The 20,141-nt window shown below is 44.2% G+C and overlaps 1 protein-coding gene across 1 annotated transcript in view; it reads left to right on the top strand.

The window, feature by feature from the left end:
• LOC133514347 (MAGUK p55 subfamily member 2-like) overlaps window positions 1-20,141 on the top strand; it is an 81,569-nt gene that overhangs the window by 13,350 nt on the left and 48,078 nt on the right. Inside the window, 4 exon segments of the mRNA XM_061845978.1 lie at window positions 1,726-1,899; window positions 7,897-8,004; window positions 11,044-11,163; window positions 19,709-19,840. Of these exon segments, the coding sequence (XP_061701962.1) occupies window positions 1,726-1,899; window positions 7,897-8,004; window positions 11,044-11,163; window positions 19,709-19,840 (534 nt within the window).

Genomic DNA, 20,141 nt, shown 5'->3' with positions numbered 1-20,141 from the left:
ATTTTATTAAATAAATCTGCAAATACCAATCAATCATATCATGACAAATACCTAATGCACAGACTCATTCCAATATTGATATTAAAACAGTTCAATTAAAGACCAACATTTAGCTTGATTCTGTACAACCATGGTATTGTAGATAAAAACATCCATCTATTTCCCGAGCTCCTTATCCTCACAAAGATCGCGGGAGATACTATAGCCTGTCTCACCTAACTTTGGGCCAAAGGTGGACTACTCCCTGAACTGGTTACCAGTCAGTCGCAAGGAGCATATAGACACTGTCACCAAGGGCCCTATGCTGAATGGACCAAAACTAGGTAAGTGTAAGACGACACAATGAGTGACTTGATAAAAACATAATGCTTTTAGCAAACATTTCCAGGACTGTCAATGGGAGGAATTTAGCATATGCTTAATAGAGGAAAGTGCCTTCTTATACCATGTCTGCATGAGTTGTTGGTCATGTCACTCAAGTAGAGCACAGAGGCCTGTGCATATGTAGCGTGTGACGTGAAGTTGATAAATAACATACCCGTGCCTCTAAAATATCACATATTGACATTGACTTGCATGTATGAAATATGTAAATTTATATAATATATTAAATAATTGGTTGCTACTTCGTGGATTTCATTTAGTGTAGTGGATGGGGGGGTCTGGAACATAAATCCACCCAATAAATGAGGGATTGTTATAATTCTGAAATGTTTTGACAACATTCAAATAAACAATTTTAAGAAAAATATGATCAGTGAAAAAAAATCAACCCTCTGGCCCTACCCCTGCCTCCAAAGCACAGGAAACGTCAGGAAAAACAATCAGCAACAAAAGACATAATTTATGAAGTGTCAATCATTTGTCAAACAGTCGCAAGCACAATCATTGTGGGCAACGCCTTCACATACCCTTGCAAAAACTAAAGCTTTCGACCAATAACATTTAGTGTTAAAGTAGCACAACATTTCAAATAAAGCGGTCTCCTGAGGTAACCAAGTACCAGGTCAACGCGAAGCCTCTGTAATTTGCCCACGACATGTCTGCCTGCAAGTTCACAACAAATGACAGAGTCTACTATTGTCACAAATATGACAAAAAGTGCATTATTTTGAAAATTGTGAGTTCCTTTATGGATTATTAGAAACACAAATTTACTTGTCTCAGTCAAACTACTGATCTAAATTTAGCCATAAAATTGTAGATTTAAAGAATCAGATCCCGTATTGTACAATTTTGATATTTCGCACATATGACAATGTATAAATTTGTGGAATACTTGAGGAATATTCTAATCCAGGTGACACAGTGGAGTCTAAAGTATTGGCCTCACAGTTTTGAGGATTCTATCTTCGCCTGTGTGGGGTTTGCATATACTCCCCGTGCCTGCGTGGGTTTTCTCCAGGCACTCCAGTTTCCTCCCACATCCCCAACACATGCTTTGATTGGAGATTCTAAATTCCCCCTAGGTGTGATTGTGAGTGCGACTGCTGTCTCTCTCTGTGTCCCTTGCGATTGGCTGGCAACCAGTACAGGGTGTATCCTGCCTCCTGCACGATGACACCTTGGATTGGGATTCCCTCGACCCTCGTGAGAATAAATGGCTCAGAAAATGGATGGATGGATGGATTGTAATCCAAACATGTGTAAACTGTGGTTGTATAATGAAGATTGAGTTACAAAATTGAATTTTCACTAATAATGTGTATATAATTATCATGTCAGTCTTTTCTAGAGACGCATGATTCAATTGCATCCCAGGGGGAAGGAAGCCCCCCCCACTGCCAAGGCGAATGTACGATTCCTGACCAGAATCAAGATAGATTGATGAACAACTTTCAGCCTCCAGCTGATGCAATCCGCATGGTGGGCATACGCAAAGTGGCTGGAGAACATTTGGTAGGTGAAAGAATAGGTTTATATCTCAAGTCAACAAGTATTTGTCGTGGTTGAAATTGTTCATTCACTCAAACAAAATGTGCACAATACATACCCAGGGAATACACAATTTAATAAAATATAAAAATAAATTAATTTAAAACCAATGGAAGTGTCCTAAGCAGAACTCGCAGTTGAACCCAAGATGCACAACTCGGGAGACCAAGTACCGTTTGAGCAGGAGATTTATTCAGCCTGGGGTTGCAGCACAGGAAGGTAGTCCAGGAAAACAACAGTAACAGAATTGGCAGGTGAAGTGGCAAGGTGAAACGCAAAGCAGGGTCAATCATTCGAGAAGTCAGTAACATCAGACAAGGAAATGCAGCAACGTGACAATAAAACACAATGATCTGGCGAAAGACCAGACCACAAACGTGAAAATATATATGGACAGTAATTAGCGTGAATCAGGAGCAGGTGGGAATCCTGAGTTGGCGGAAGGACACAAACATGACAGTACCCCTTTGGTGAACATATATGTCACGCATTGAGGTCCTTTTTGAGATTTGGCCACCAAAAGCGTTGCTCTATCACGATTATGTTTTGGACAACCCCAGGTGGCAAGTCGTTCGGTTGGTATGGGCCCATTCGACTACCCTACCAGGAGCCCCTGTCATGACCAGAACTCGAGTGTGGACCCAAATGCACGACTCAGTAGACAGGGAGGCAGTTAAAGGAAGGTCTTTATTCAATCCAAGGTCGTAAGCCGGAGAGTCACTCAGAGAGAGCAGCAGTATCAAGAGCGTCAAGTTTACGGGGTTGGTCGGTGGACAGGCGGAGGTCGGTACACAGGGATTCAGGATCAGGAACAAGGAATTGTGACAACGAGGCGTGGATGGCAACGATCTGCCAAAGCCAGACTGTCCGCTGGGTCCTATATATCTAGGGTTAATTATCCCTGATGAGGCGCAGGTGTACAGGGGACCTGTACCGCCAGGGCTGGGACCGGGAGGACCATGACACTACCCACTCCCATCAATGGCCAGCTCCAGACGGCCCAGGAGCCTCAGGATGGAATGCGTGGAAGTCTCTGATAAGGCTAGGCTCCACAATAAAATGGGACAGTATCCAGGAACGTTCTTCTGGGCCATACCCTTCCCAATCCACCAGGTATTGAACCCCCATCCCTCCACGACGGGATGATAGAAGCCGATGTACCGAGTACACCAGACTTCCATCGATCATGCGGGGGTGCGGAGGGGGCGTGACTGGGGGGACTAATGGCGATGGATGAGTCGGTCGAAGCTGGCTTACATGGAACGTGGGATGAACCCTCATCGATCTGGGAAGCTTTTACGAAACAGTGACAGGGTTAACGATCTTGGTGCTAGGAAAGGGACCCACGAACCTGGGAGCTAGCTTGTGTGACTCCGTCCGCAGTGGAAGATCCTTTGTGGACAGCCATACGCATTGTCACATTTTGAACGTTGGTGCCGTTCTTCTCTTGAGGTCTGCTGCGGACTTGTAGGAGCTGCCCATGTGTAGTAGCATCTTTCTAGCTGGTTCCCAGGTCTACTTGCAGCGTCTCACCACTGCCAATGCAGATGGCACCGCGGAGTCGGCGGCCACAGATGGAAACAGAGAGAGAGGGTTGAGAGGGCTTATTGGCCATAGTGATCGGCCACGCATTGGCATACTCCCTCACGTCCCTTCCCAGGTTTGGCCTCCAAAACCCTTGTTCAACTACTGAGTGGGTCTTCACCATGACAGACGGTCTTGTTCGTGTGGGCCCAATTAATGACATCTCCTCGTAGCGAGAGTACCACAAACAGATGACTGGAAGGACATTCGGCTGGGCCCGGAGAGTCCCTTAGAGCCTCCTTTACCCGTGTCTCGATCTCCCAGGTGAACCCTGACACGGAGCAGGCCTCCGGAAGTATGGGAACACTCACGGCCTCTGTTCGCACCCCTTCATAAATCAGGGATAGTGCGTCTGGTTTGCCATTCTTCGAGCCTGGACGAAAGGACCGAGTGAAACGGAAGCGAGTAAAAATAAAAAAAAAGTGCCCACCTGGATTGGTAAGCATTCAATATCTTGGCGGTCATCAGGTACTCCAAGTTCTTATGGTCAGTAAGGACCAGAAATGGCACTTTCGATCCCTCCAGGCAGTGCCTCCATTCCCCCGGCGCCGTTTTGACCACCAATAATTCTCGATCACCCACGTCATAATTCCGCTAGGCCACCAAGTCAGTCTCTTAGATAAGAAGGCGCACGGGTGAAGTCTTACATCCCTTGCACACCTCTGGCAGAGTACTGCTCCCATTCCTGAGTCCGATGCATCCACTTCTACCACAAACCGCTTCTCTGGATCTGGCATGATGAGGACTGGAGCTGTGGTGAATCTCAACCCAAGTCTATCAAAGGCCTCCTGGCAGGTCACATACCACTCGAATGAATTACAGGGTGAAGTGAGAGCGTGCAAGGGGGCAGCTATGGAACTGAAGTTCCTGATGAACTTGTGGTAGAAATTAGTGAAATCCGATGAGTATCTGCACCTCCCTGCGATTGGTGGGAGTGGGCCATTGGAGGACAGAGTTGACCTTAGTGGGATCCATGCGAATCTGTCCCTCGGCCAAGATGAATCCCAGGAATGTGATGGAAGATCGGTGAGCCTTGCCCTTTTCCGTGTTGACATATAGGTTATATCGTAGTAGCTGCTGCAGCACCTCCCTGACGTGCTCGAGGTGGGAAGCTTCGTCCGGAGAAAAGATCGAAATGTCGTCAAGGCAGACGAACACATTCTTGTTCAGTCTTTCCCGTAGCACATCATTATTAATCAGAAAAACCACTGGCGCATTAGTCAGACCAAACGGCATCACCAGGCACTCGTAGTGGCCTGTTGGTGTATTAAAGGCAGTCTTCCACTCGTCCCCGTCTCTGATGCGTACCAGATGACACGCATTTCGTAAATCCAACATGGTGAAGATCCGGGCCCCTTGTAGCAGCTCGAATGTGGTGGCGATCAGGGGAGGAGGGTACCTGTTCTTGATGGTGATGTCGTTAAGTCCCCGGTAATCAATACAGGGCCGTAACAAGGTGTCCTTCTTTTTGACGAAGAAGAATCCTGCTTTAGCCGGTGACGATGATGGTTGGATGAGTCCTGCCCCAGCGACTCCTCCACGTACTCTTTCATGGCTTGGTGTTCCAGTCCTGTTAATGAAAAGAGCCTCCCTCGAATGGCAACAACTCAATAGCACAATCATATGGGCGGTGCTGTGGAAGGGACTTGGGCTTTGCTTCTCAAAATACTTCCTTAAGGTCCCAATAACAAGACGGCACTGCTGATCGATCCGCCATAGATTTCGACTCCTGTAAATCGACTGGCGCGATCTGTAAATTCCTCTCTTTTAGAGTACTGACACCTTACTGCATTCATCGCCCCATGCCCTGATTTGAGTGGTGGTCCAGTCAATGTGTGGGTTGTGTCTTTTAAGCCAGGGGCTGCCCAGGATGACATTGCTGCTCCACGAGTTAAATACATGGAAACTTATCTTCTCGGTGTGAGCGTCTGGAAATGTCATCCTCAGAGATTGCGTACGGTGAGTTACTCGGCATAGGAATTTACCATTGGCCGTGTATGCGTTGTGGAACCATTGCGTCTGAAAAGTCACTGCACTCAAGGCCTCGACTACTCATGGATTAATCAGGTTGGTGTCCGATCTTGAGTCAATAAATGCCGTAAGGGGAATAAGTACGACCCCCCGTGCTCAAGGTGACTTGCAGCAGTGCTCGACTCGATCCTGCCGCGGTGTAATTCACACTCACCGGAATCTCTCATGAGAGGAGCGCTTGGGCCCGACCAGACTGTGGACTATTAAGTGGCCCAGCCGTCAACAGTAGAAGCATCAGCCCTCTCGCCGGCATCGCAGTTGTTCCTCTGCTGGATCATCGAGCCCCTCAACCTGCATCGGCTCCGTCATGGTTATGAGCGTCGGCAAAAGGGGAACCGGTGGGACGGACGCGTCCTGCTCTCCTTCTAGTAGCGCGTCCACTTGTCCCTGAATCGCTAGCCGATCTTGAGAGATAGGCCGATGAGCGAATCCAGTGAGGTAGGCAATTCCACTGCAATGAGATGACTGCGGATCTGCGGTGAAAACCCTTGGAAAAAGGCGTTAAGAAGTGCATCCTCATTCCATCGACTCTCAGCTGCTCTGATGCGAAACTCGATAGCATAATCTGCCACATGACGCTCCCCCTGTCGAAGTGTAATCAACGTCGCCGCTGCTTCGCGTTCCGGCGAGGCATAATGGAAAACTTAGCACATACGAAGGAGGTGCAGCAGTGGATTGTTTCGGAGTTATGACTCCACTCTGCTGTGGCCCATGCCTCTGCTCTTCCCGTCAGGTGGGGTATGACGAAGGCAATTCGTGCGTTGTCCATCGGAAAGGCGAAAGCCTGTAGCTCGAAGTGGAGGTCGCACTGGGCGAGGAAGGGTTTGACGTTCTCTGTGTCACTGGAAAAGCATTCAGGCCGGGAGAGAGGTGAGGCCCCAAACCGCTGAAACTCCGCGACTGGCAGGGTAGTCGGTGTGGTGTGCGCCGTCGATATGACGTTAGCGGCACTAGCCCGAGATGCTAGCCTTGGCTCTAATCGGGCACAAAGCTCAAGAAGTCTCCTGGTTGGTAATCTGGGTCAGCTGGGTCCATGTTGTGGCCAGATCGTTCTGTCATAACCAGAACTCGACTGTGGACCCAAATGCACAACTCGGTAGACAGGGAGGCAGTTAAAAGAAGGTCTTTATTCATTCCAAGGTAGAAAGCTGGAGAGTCAGTCAGAGAGTGCAACAATATCAAGAGCGCCAAGCTTACTGGCTTGGTCGTAGGACAGGCGGAGGTCAGTACACAGGGGTTCAGGATCAGGAATATGGAAGTGAGGGAACGAGGCATGGATGGCAAAGATCTGAAAAGCCAAAGCCAGACCGTCCGCTGGGTCCTATATACACTAGGGTTAATTATCCCTGATGAGGCGCAGGTGTGCAGGGGACCTGCACAGCCAGGGCTGGGACCGGCAGGACCATGACAGCCCCCAGTTTATATCACAGTTCTGGAGAGAATTTTGAATTCAGAATTTAACCCCTAACCCGAATAGGGGCCACCATAAACTTATCCTCAGGTCAAGGCAAACATGGTGAAGCAGCATTTCGCTATTATGCTGCTAAATGTTTTTAAATCCAGGTCCTGTTCTTTTTTTCTCATGCTTTTTAGAATACTCTAATCCCTAATTTTTCACAATTAATGGGGACCAGAATCCCCCGTGAAATGTGAAAAAGCGTGAAGTAGGATCCCCCCCACCCCCATGCACACACACGCACTAGGAATGTTCATGGATATTTATCTGGGTACCAGAATTATTAAAATACGGAAACAGCATTTATACATTAAGGGCGGCACGGTTGATCAGCTGGAAAGTGCTGGCCACACAGTTCTGAGGTCCCTGGTTCTATCCCAGACCTGCCTGTGTTGAGTTTGTTCTCTCCGTGCCTGCGTGGGTTTTCTCCGGGCGCTCCGGTTGCCTCCCACATTCCAAAAACATGCAACATGAATTGGACACTGTAAATTGCCCCTAGGTGTGGTTGTGAGTGCGGCTGTTTGTCTTGATGTACCCCGCGATTGGCTGCCAACCAGTTCACGGTGTACCTCGCCTCCTGCCCGATGACAGCTGGGATAGGCTCCAGCACTACTGGGACCCTTGTGAGGATAAACGGCTAAGAAATGGATGAATGGATATACTGAATTAATCAGGTGTCTGTATGATCCCGTGCCACAGACATTTATTCCTCATTATCAATGTCATCATGACATGAATGTAATTAATGGTTTGGCTGGAAGAAAAGTGACAAGATGCTCCCATCAAAAAGTCAGACTACAAGAAGGCAAGAGCGGATGTGAACAACTTCACTTCAATTGAGACAAAAGATGATTCGCTCAAATGAATAAAAAGGCTACCATTGGTTTCAGGGTGTGACATTCAAGGTAGAGGATGGTGAACTGGTGATTGCACGTATTCTCCATGGAGGGCTGATAGACCAGCAAAGATTGCTCCACGTCGGTGATATCATCAAAGAGGTAAGATAAACCATTCAATTTCCCTTCGATACATTTAGGTTTGAGATGGTCTGCGTCTTGATAATTATCCTCCTCATGATGTATGATAGTGATTTGGAGTTATTTTTAAAAGTTCTCTAAAGAACTCTGTTTTCAACAAATCATATATAATGTTCAATGTAATCATTACTGGGTCCTGTGGTTTCCAAGACAAAAACCTCACTACGCCATTCTTGCATTATAGGATGTCAAATAATCTTCATTGTGGCCCTGTTTGAGATGGAATTGTCTTCAATTTGCTCCTTTACTTGCAAAACTACATAAATCTTCCTCCTCATATCCCTTGCCCATGCATTTGATCATTGGGCCTTTTTTAATAATATTCTGCTGGTCATTGCTAAGATGCTTAGCAACTGCTGTTTCTGTGCCCAAGTCTGAAGTGCCAGTGGGAATTTCCCTTTGTAAGTGACGATGAATCCAATTTCTGTGTTCCAGCGAGAAAATAAAGAACATGAGATATCTGGCAAAAAAAAAAAAGAGAGAGACAAGCTGGGCACACTGAGGAGAATACAGCTACTAATGTTTGACTTTGTATTGACTTTATCGAGTGAAAAAAATAAGTATCTGAACACACAACTGTATTGCAAGTTCTCCCACTTAAAAATCATGGAGAGGTCTGAAATTTTCATCGTAGGTGCATGTCCACTGTGAGAGATATTATCTAAAAAGAAAAATCCAGAAATCACAATGTATGATTTTTCCAACGATTTATTTGTGTGATACAGCTGCAAATAAGTATTTGAAGACCTGAGAAAACCAATGTTAATATTTGGTACAGTAGCCTTTGTTTGCCATTACAGAGGTCATACGTTTCCTGTAGTTGTTCACCAGGTTTGCACACACTGCAGGAGGGATTTTGCCCCACTCCTCCACACAGATCTTCTCTAGATCAGACAGGTTTCTGGGCTGTCACTGAGAAACACAGAGTTTCAGCTCCTCCAAAGATTTTCTACTGGATTTAGGTCTGGAGACTGGCTAGGCCACAACCTTGATGTGCTTCTTACGGAGCTACTCCTTGGTTTTCCTGGCTGTGTGCTTCGGGTTGTTTTCATGTTGAAAGACCCAGCCATGACCCAGCTTCAATGCTCTGACTGAGGGAAAGAGGTTGTTCCCCAAAACCTCACAATACATGGCCGCGTTTATCCTCTCCTTAATACAGTGCAGTTGTCCTGTCCCTTTGTGTAGAAAAACACCCCCAAAGGATGATGTTACCACCGCCATGCTTCACAGTAGGGATGGTGTTGTAGCGATGGAACTCATCACTTGTCTTCCTCCAAACACGGTTAGTGGAATTATGACCAAAAAGTTAAATTTTGGTCTCGTCTGACCCCAAAACATTCTCCCATGACTCCTCTGTATCATCCAAATGGTCATTGGCAAACTTAAAACGGGCCTTGAGACGTGCTGGTTTAAGCAGGGGAAACTTCCGCGCCATGCATGATTTCAAACCATGACGTCTTCGTGCATTACAAACTGTCACCTTGGAAATGGTGGTCCCAGCTCTTGTCAGGTCATTGACCAAGTCCTTTGGTGTAGTCCTGGGCTGATTCCTCACCTTTCTAAGGATCATTGAGACCCCACGAGGTGATATCTTTCATGAGGCTCCCCTCCAATTTACATTGACCATCATGTTAAGCTTCTTCCATTTTCTAATGATTGCTCCAACAGTGGACCTTTTTTCACCAAGCTGCTTGACAATTTCTCTGTAGCCCTTTCCAGCCGTGTGGAGTTGTACAATTTTGTCTCTCGTGGCTTTGGACAACTCTTTGGTCTTGCCATGTTACAAATGTGAGACTTACTGATTGCATGGGATGGACAGGTGTCTTTCTGAGCCTCACACAGGTGCACCTGATTCAGGATACTACATGGAGTAGAGGTGGACTTGTAAAGCCGGACTAACAGGTCTTTGAGGGTCACAATTCTAGCTGATAGGTGTTCAAATACTTATTTGCAGCTGTATCACACAAATAACTCATTTAAAAAAAATCATACATTGTGATTTCTCGATGTTTCTTTTAAGATGATGTCTCTCACAGTGGACATGCACCTACGATGAAAATTTCAGACCCCCCATGATTTCTAAGTGGGAGAACTTGCAACATAGCAGGGTGTTCAAATACTTATTGTCTTCACTGTACTTCACTGCATGACAGAGGTGTGGGAAGAAGGGAGGCGGGATTGTCATTTTTGTGAATGAGAAGTGGCGCAGTCCTCGATACGAACAGAGGTTGGCAGAGAAGCCAAATAGATTACTCAAATGTACAGATACTTTGATTAAAAAAAAACAAAATTAAAAAAGTAAATTAGTCCTTCAAATAATAATCATAATAATAATAATAATTGAGTAAGAGAGAAAACATTCTTAATGAAAATATATACCATACTCAAATGCTGCAGATTTCAATGAACATGTTGGCAAAGGAAACAGTGGCAATGAAAATGTGAAGGGTAAGTATGACATTCAACAAAGGAACTTTGAGGGTCAGCTGGTGGTAGACTTCACAAAAAGGTCAAAATTGGCAGTGGTGAAGACTTATTTCCAGAAGAGACAGGAACATAGTGTGACCTACAAGACCGGAGGTAGAAGCACGCAGGTGGATTATAGGCGAAGTTCACAACTGTGGAAACTACAGAGGAATAAAGATGATGAGCCACACAATGAAGTTATGGGAAAGAGTAGTGGAGGCTAGACTCAAGACAGAAGTAAGTGTCTGCAAGCAACAGTATGGTTTCATGGCTAGAAAGAGTACCACAGATTCACACAAACTGGAAGTGTGCATGCATGCGTGTGACAATTTTCTCTTGCTCTGAGGTTTTCTTCAAAACTTCAGACAAGTAAAATACCTTTACACGTTTTGGAACTTGCTTAGCTCATTTTCCTGAGCTTTCATTGTGTAATTTTGATTGAATTGTTGAAAGTATTAATTATTTTAGAATGTTCATTTCTATTGTTGAATGTCTGGAGCTAATTCTACTTTATTGTCTAATGATTAATGGAAGGTCAATGGGCGTGACATGGGACGAGACCCGAGGGTGCTGCAGAAGGCGCTACAAGCAGCTAATGGAAGTGTGGTTCTTAAGATATTACCCAGCTACTATGAAACAGTAACTCCAAGACAGGTAAAATAACTACAGCACTAAGCATACCTGAAAAGTGTTAAAGTCATGTTAAATATATAAAAAGAAGTAACGTAATATGATCTCAAATCCGTCTTAAAATACCATTCAAATACACAAGTGAATGTGAGCCTGAGCAATAATTTAAGGCAAAATTTCAAGAAAACGGACACAAAATATTATTTGCAAGTGTGCACATAATTTTGGTCTGTTTGTCAAAGGAGCAACAAAGGTTGTTCCACTGGTTTCATTGTAAAGAGATGTTTTAAGTGACTGTCCAGAGTGAGAAAGTAATCCCCACAAAGCACGTGACCTCCTTGCCAGTCCCTCCAGACTCAGCAACATTTGCTTCTGCAAGTGTTCACTTTTGTGGGGTAATTTCTTATGTAGCATGAGAGAAAGAGAAACAATTAAGTTCATGAAGTGATTCCATTCATTACAAAAAAAAACCTTGGGACGCAAATGGTACGCTTATAATATTTTGAGTGTGCATGTACACCTTATGGATTTATGGACCTTATGGACTTATGGAAATATCCATCCATCCATTTTCTTAGCCACTTATCCTCATGAGGGTTGTGGGAATGCTGGAGCCTATCCCATCTGTCAACGGGGAGGAGGCAGGGTATACCCTGTACTGGTTTCCAGCGAATCGCATTGTGCATAGAGACAAACGGCTGCACTCACAATCACACTTAGGGGCAATTTAGAGTGTCCAATTAATGTTGCATGTTTCTGGGATGTGGGAGGAAACTGGAGTGCCCGGAGAAAACACACGCAGGGACAGGGACAACATGCAAACTCCACACCGGGATTGAATCCGGGACCTCAGAACTGTGAGGCCAACGCTTTCCAGCTGAGTCACTGTGCCGCCCATTTATTTATTTATTTATTTGCATGTTATTTATTATTTTAGCAATAACTGTGCCTTGATTGTATTTTTTTATTTTACCTCATACCTTCGATGTTTATTTTTATGATTAGATTTTTTTATTTTGTTCGTGCAAGCACCTTGTGGCGATGCGCTCGTTATTTTGGCGCACAGTCATATAATAACATTAAAGGCACTTGATTGATTGATTGATTGGACAGGACATACAAACCCCTCCTCCACGATAAAATGATGGCTCGAGGAGGGGAAAAAACAATCCATCAGTTAAAATATCAGTACACATAAACAAAATGATCAAATGATATATCTATAGCCAACCAGGAAAAACTCTATTACAACCCTCATTATCCTTGATTTTAAGACAGGTAAACTTAACTACGAACTCCCTAAATATAAGCAGCATGTAAAAATAAACAGTGTCGACGACTGTTATACAATGAAGAAAATAAGTATTTGAACATCCTGCTATATTGCAAGTTCTCCCACTTGGAAATCATGGAGGGGTCTGAAATTTTCATCGTATGTGCATGTCCACTGTGAGAGAGTTAATCTAAAAAGAAAAATCCAGAAATTACGATGCATGATTTTTTTAAAAACTTATTTGTATGATACAGCTCCAAATAAATATTTGAACACTTGTCCATCAGCTAGAATTCTGACCCTCAAAGACCTGTTAGTCCGCCTTTAAAAGTCCACCCCCACTCCATGTATTATCCTGAATCAGATGCACCTGTGTGAGGTTGTTAGCTGCATAAAGACACCTGTCCACCCCATACAATCAGTAAGACTCGAACTTGTAACATGGGCAAAACCAAAGAGCTGTCCAAAGACACCAGAGACAAAATTGTACAACTCCACACGGCTGGAAAGGGCTACGGAGAAATTGCCAAGCAGCTTGGTGAAAAAAAGTCCACTGTTGGAGAAATCATTAGAAAATGGAACAAGCTAAACATGACGGTCAATCTCAATCGAAGTGGAGCCCCATGCAAGATATCACCTCGTGGGGTCTCAATGATCCTTATAAAGGTGAGGAATTAGCCCAGGACTACAGGACAGGACTTGATCAATGACCTGAAAAGAGCTCGGACCACCGTTTCCAAGATGACTGTTGGTAATACACTAAGACGTTGTGATTTGAAATCATGCAGGGCACGGAAGTTTCCCCTGCTTAAACCAGCACGTCAGGGCCTGTTTTGAGTTTTCCAATGACCATTTGGATGATCCAGAGTCAATTAAAAATTTGTGGTCAAATGACACCAAAATGGAGCTTTTGGGTCATAATTCCACTAACCGTGTTTGGAGGAAGAGGAATGATGAGTTCCATCCCAAGAACACCATCCGTACTGTGAAGCATGGGGGTAGTAGCATCATGGGACAGGACGACTGCACTGTATTAAGGAGAGGATAAACTAGGCCATGTATTGTGAGGTTTTGGGGAACAACCTCTTTCCCTCAGTCAGAGCATTAAAGATGGGTTGTGGCTGGATCTTTCAACATGACAATGACCTGAAGCACACAGCCAGGAAAACCAAGGAGTGGCTCCGTAAGAAACATATCAAGGTTCTGGCGTGGCCGAGGCAGTCTCCAGACCAAAACCCAATAGAAAATTTTTGTTGGGAGCTGAAACTCCATGTTTCTCAGCGACAGCCCAGAAACCTGCCTGATCTAGAGAAGATCTCCGTGGATGAGTGGGCCAAAATCCCTCCTGCAGTGTGTGCAAACCTGGTGAACAACTACAGGAAATGTTTGATCTCTGTAATTGTAACAAAGGCTACTGTACCAAATATTAATATTGGTTTTCTCATGTGTTGAAATACTTATTTGCAGGTGTATTACACAAATACATTTTTAAAAAAATCATACATTGTGATTTCTGGATTTTTCTTTTTAGATTTTGTCTCTCTCAGTGGACATGCACCGACGATGAAAATTTCAGGCCCCTCCATGATTTCTAAGTTGGAGAACTTGCAATATAGCAGGGTGTTCAAATACTTATTTTCTTCACTGTATGTTAGAATTTGATGAAGTGATGAAAAAGACCAGCTTAAAACATCAATGAACAGTTTTGACTCGGTAGCATCTTTTTCAAAACCATCGCATAGTCTGTGCTTGCTGACATGCAGCAAATAATCAATTACTTACTTTACTCAAGTGAGTTTCCAGAAAGCTCTTAAAGTAGTTGCCATTCACCGTCTTCTAAAAAATATAACTCTTGGGACTTCCATGTTAGCAAGATATTGACTGACCCTTGTCAAACCACCCTTTCATTGCCATTTTTAATCTACTCAGAAATTTCTTTCATTTAAAAAATGGACTTTTTGACAGGACTGGACATGAGAAGCGGCGCAGTCCTGGATATGAACAGAGGTGGGTCGAGAAGTCAAATAGTGTACTCAAGTAAGAGTACAGCTACTTTTGAATAAATGAAAAAATCAACAACAAAAATAGTTAAGTAGTCAAAATAATTACCTGAGTAAGAGAATTCTCAGTGAAAATATATACCACACTCAAATACTGAGTAATTCGTAACCTCAGATTTTTTTTTTCTTGAAATCAGAGCATGAACATCAAAACTAGTGTGCAATTTCAGATATTGCTGAACAATATTACTTTCAAAAAAGGTCAAAAGAAATAGTCTTTTATTACTGTATAGTGGGCAGCACGGTGGTTCAGATGGTAAAGTATTGGCCTCACAGTTCTGAGGACCTGGGATTGATCCCGGAACCCCGTATGGAGTTTACATGTTCTCCCCGTGCTTGCGTGGGCTTTTTCGGGGCACTCCTGTTTCCTCCCCCTTTCCAAAAACAAACAACATTAATTGTACACTCTAAATTGCCCCTCTGTGTGATTGTGAGTGCGGCTGTTTGTCTCCATCTTCCCTGCGATTGGCTGGCAACCAGTTCAGGGTGTACCCTGCCTCCTGGCCGTTGACAGCTGGGATAGGCTCCAGCACTCCCTGCGACCCTCATGAGGATAAGCAATAAAGAATATGGATGGATGGATATGGTGCGGTTGGGCTCGCGGACGGCGGTGCCTTGAAGAACCCAGCCAAGAATGCCTCACTCAGCCGTGGCTCGGCGGTCTTGTTCATTGCGTACTGCGTCGTCTATGAACAACCCCCTAAAGCACGGCTCGGCTCTGTCATAAGCCACACCAGCCAGCTGCGATGAGCCGCGATGGCTCATCTCCGCTGCAGAAGTGGATTGGACGGGGATGCCGTTTGGCCGTGATCGCATATCATCTGAATATGGCTCGAAACAATAGTGTAATATTGCCCCGAGGTCTCGAAACAATAGTGTAATATTGCCCCGTTGCTGACTCGGTTGTGTGGTGTTCTCCTTTTTGAAAAGAGCTTCCGTGTCAGAAAGGGGGCATTTGTCTCCCATAGTTAGGGTGCACCGCGTGTTTTCATTGGCAAATGTCCGGGTGACGTCACGGACAGAGGATGCAGCCACTATGATGACCACTTAGATATCGTAGAATAACACTTCTGCAACTTTGTGCATGGATGACGCGCTCTCTGCTCATATTTATTTTTTCGTATAGACATTGAAGTGAATACTGTTATATGTATTTTTCATTACAATATCTATTTTAGAATGTTTATAGGGATGAAAGTCCCAGTTTAATGAAAGTGTTGCTCTTGTGGATGGGTGAACAGTATGAAGTGTCGAGGGTGAAAGCAGGGGGCTCAACATTCAGCCTTGAGTGGAGCTGGTGCTGACTGTGAGGGCTGATTCAGTGTGGTGGCCAATCCTGGCTCTTTGTGAGCCTTCTGTTAAAATGTTCTTACTCCAGAGGCATGTGGAGTGAAGTAGACTGAGGTTCAGGTGTTTCCTTACTCGGCGTGTGGTAGGATTGTGTTAAACGCTGAACTGTAATCCACAAAGAGAAGGGGAGTGTGATTACCTTGTTTATCCAGCTGAGAAAGTGCTGTGTGCACTGCTTTATTTGAGTGGGGGGTTATGAAGGTTATGATATGACACCGACCCAGTTTTTCAAAACACTACAGATGTTACTCCAGTGATCCGTCTACTTCATGTAGATGTACGTCTCCACTAACAAAAGATTCAGGTTACGAAAAGCCTCCCCAGAAATGTTTTGTCTTTAGTTACGAAAGGAATTCAGCATACGAACGCAAAAAAATGGCCCTGGATTCCATGGAAGGTAAGCATCCTGTACTATCTCTTGGTGTGAAAGTGGTGCGATAGAGCTGCTCTCCCATTGGCCACCGCCAGAGCATCTTCCTGCCATCACATTGGCTAGGAGAGATGTCAATCTTTAGCCATGATATCCGTCGTGTCCCTTCGTTTGTGTGGCGCAATAGGCAAAAGCCACTCCTATTGGCTATCACGAAGTATCTTCCTGGCATCCCATTGGCTAGGAGTGAGGTGAATATTTTTCTTTACCTGTGACACACTTGCTGGATTGTCACCGAATCCATTGTCAAACTCTTGCGCACATTCGTTCAACTTGTTTTGCGGATTTATTCATCTTTTTTTTTACCATGGGCCCCAAAAAATTGATAGCCAGTGCCAGTGAGGAGAAGAAGCGAATTCTTTTGTCCATCAGAACAAACCAAGAAATTGTCAAGAAATATGAAAAAGACATCTGAGCATGTGGCTTCATGCTGCTGCTGCTCGACTTAAAAAGTTTGAAGTGGAGGTTGAACCTGAAGTTGAGGAAATTGTTACACTGGGAAAGCCTGAGGAGGACATTGACGCGTTGGTTCAGGAGCACCATGAAGATTTTTTGACGGCAAAACTAAGGGTCGGAGTTTGCAGCTGAGAGGATGAGTCGGCTACTATTTTGTCAGCCAGAATAAAACAAGTTTTGACAAAATTCCATGACATTTCTGAATTTTTTCAAAAGAATCATCTGGAAAATGTGTTAACTAGTTGGGCTATCACTCACTTCGATGACATTTGCCTTCTATATTTTCGCACAATTATTAAAAGCCGTCAAAGGAAAACATCATTGGATTGGTACTTCGCAAATCATTGAAAGTTAATGTTAATGTTAGTTTTGAATTTATAGTCTGTGGAATTTATTAATTTTAGTGGAATTAAGTCGTGTGCATGCCTCCGCCCCAGATAACACCACGATGCCTTTTTGCTCACCATGCACTCAACGCCAAAGGTAAACAAACATAATTTTTTTTCTATTCTTTACATTATGTACACTTTGAATCCTTATTTTTAAGGTAAATGAACATAATTTTGTATTATTCTTGACATTAGTTACAGTTTGAAGGCTTATTTTTGGCGGCAGGGCAGGTCGAGGCACTTTGAATGGATTAGGCTATTTACATGTAAAATGTGTTTCTATTTCTGAATGTTTCACCCATGAGCAACCCTATGGACAGGCTACATCCCACGCAGTGTTCCAAAGCACCGCGACAACTGGCCACCGAAGGGTGGCTGCAGGGACCCAATGGCAGCCCCCAGGCCACCCCTCTCCACCACCACCCCACACGCCCCACCACTCCACCACCCCGTCCTGCTCCCCATCCCCAGGAGAACAGGAAGCCCCAAACCACCTGCAGTCCCCCCAATGCCGCCAATCTCAACTCAGCCCAAAGCCGGGAGAATGTTCCTCATTTGTTGGGAAAGGGAGGTGGATAGCGGCACCAACAAGAAAACTATGAGCGTGGGAACCCAGGGAGAAGCCACAGCTAATGAGAGGGCACCCCTCACTCCAAACAGCCATCCACCCCAGGGAGCCTGGCCTCAGGAACACTGTCATGTAGCTAAGTGTAAAACCCACCTCCCCCCTGCTTTTATGACTGCCAGGTCAATAACTGGCAGTCATGGGACCTACCCTGTGAATCACTGCCACACCTTTCACTGAGTGGTGTCGTGCAATCAAAATCTGGAGCTCCACTGAGCTGAGCAGGGGTAAGGTAGGGCTTCCCGGCGCCACTGGCTAACAACCGCTCACTAGCAGGTCAGGCCCACACACACACACACACACACACACCACACACACACACACACACACCACACACACACAACACACACACACACACAACACACACACACACACTGCTGTTGGCACCCAATACCCGCCCCTGAGGGTGGGAGGTGGATTTCCCCCCCCCTGACCAGGCAGGAAGAAGAGGATGCAAGCAAAGAGGTATGACTTTTCTCACAGTCAACGTATACCGAAGCAAAATCCAAGACATGTACCCGAAATGTGAAAAAAATATAAAAACTAATTGTGTATGTAAAGGGTGGTGCCCCACCACCTGATCCCAAATTAAGTGGAGGAAAATGGATAGCTGCATGAATGTGTTCAATGTTTCATCTATTCAACCATGTATTTTTTTTGTGCTTATGTTGTCCAAAGGTTACAAGGAGCTGAAGTCTTGATTTACGAGTGCACCATGTTGTTTTCTAGTTACGAGTTATCACTTGGTCAATTTTTATTTTTTGTGTTGTAAGCCAAAGTTTGAGTTATGAGCAATTCAAATATGCCTCTGCTTCATGAAAGTGAATAAAATTGCTGTTCAGTACAGTGCAGCTGCCTGTTGTTGACTGGCAATCAGTGCCGGGTCTACCGTGCCCCGTGCCCGGACTTATCTGGGATAGGCTCCAGCATGACCGCAACCCCATTGAGGATGAACTGTGTAGAAAATGGATTCAAGGATAGTTGTAGCTGCAGTTCATGCCCAATTATTGTTAGCAGTGTTTAATGGTCAGTCTGGTGGCTCCCCTTGGAGCCTGCAACATTGAATTTTTGTAACTACTGTATATTGACAGATGTGGACCTTTCCAGATAATGTCCAATCAACTGAATTTACTACAGGACTACCTTAAGATGTCGAAACATCTGACATCAAATTCTGAGTTTCATGAAAACACTGTGAATTTCTACATGTCATTGCTTGTATAAATTTGAAATTGTTTATCCTGTTATGATGATGGGGTGTTGTTGAATTTGTATGGCAAATTTAATTTATTCCCTTTTTGTTCAATGCTTTAACAACAAAATCTGAAATAAGGGAAGCACCGTGTGTCAGGTTAAATAGCCTGACTCTATTAAAAGAAGGCGAACAGACTAGGCTTCAAGTTTTACTTGCTGCAAGGGGAGCGACAGGACTTCCCTGCTTCCAACCAACTCCAACTTGTGTCTCCTTGCAGCTTCTTTTTATTCAGTAACTCACATGATGAGTCTGTGTGTGAGTGTGTCTGACTGTTTGATTGTTTACATCTGTTAGAGTGATTACATCAAGTTAGATTGATTACATCAAGACAGTGAGTTCAAAGGTACAAACTTGGTGGTGATGTGTAACCAACTACAGTTTGAACAAAATGAGAACATATGGATGATTATTTTAACACCGTGAATACTCTGAATGTACTGTAACCTACTATACTGGAATTTTGTGAGTGCAGGTCTTCTCATAATGACAGGTCTTATTTTTTTCCATAAAGGTCTTGGCAAGAAAATAACTGTTTGTTGACATCTCTGGCCATATATATATATATTTCATAGAATTAAGAGCGTCTATGTACTGGTCTATTAACCATTACACTAATGTATTTGGGTTAGGGTTAGAAACTAATAACATCACTGTTCTGAAAAAGCTGTGCATTTAGATATTTACACATCACATTTATCATTGATTTTGTTTCATTTGTTACTTTTTTGTAGATGTTCTTGAAGTGTCACTATGACTATAACCCAGTCAGTGACAATTTGATCCCCTGCAAAGAGGCTGGCTTAAGGTTTAAACCAGGAGACATCCTTCAGATTGTTCACCAGGATGATGTCAACTGGTGGCAGGTGAAGTACAAAACTGTGTTTGGGCACTCTACTGTATACAGTGAAGAAAATAAGTATTTGAACACCCTGCTACTGTATATTGCAAGTTCTCCCACTTGGAAATCATGGAGGTGTCTTAAAGTTTCATTGTAGGTGCATGTCCAATGTGTGAGAGATCATCTAAAAAGAAAAATCCAGAATTCACAATGTATGATTTTTTAACGATTTATTTGTGTGATACACCTGCAAATAAGTATTTGAACACCTATCTATCAGCTACAATTCTGACCCTCAAAGACCTGTTAGTCCGCCTTTAAAAGTC

The sequence above is a fragment of the Syngnathoides biaculeatus genome, chromosome 16 (genome assembly GCF_019802595.1).
Source record: "Syngnathoides biaculeatus isolate LvHL_M chromosome 16, ASM1980259v1, whole genome shotgun sequence".
NCBI lineage: Eukaryota > Metazoa > Chordata > Actinopteri > Syngnathiformes > Syngnathidae > Syngnathoides > Syngnathoides biaculeatus.
This window is presented reverse-complemented; position numbering and strand designations above follow the sequence as displayed.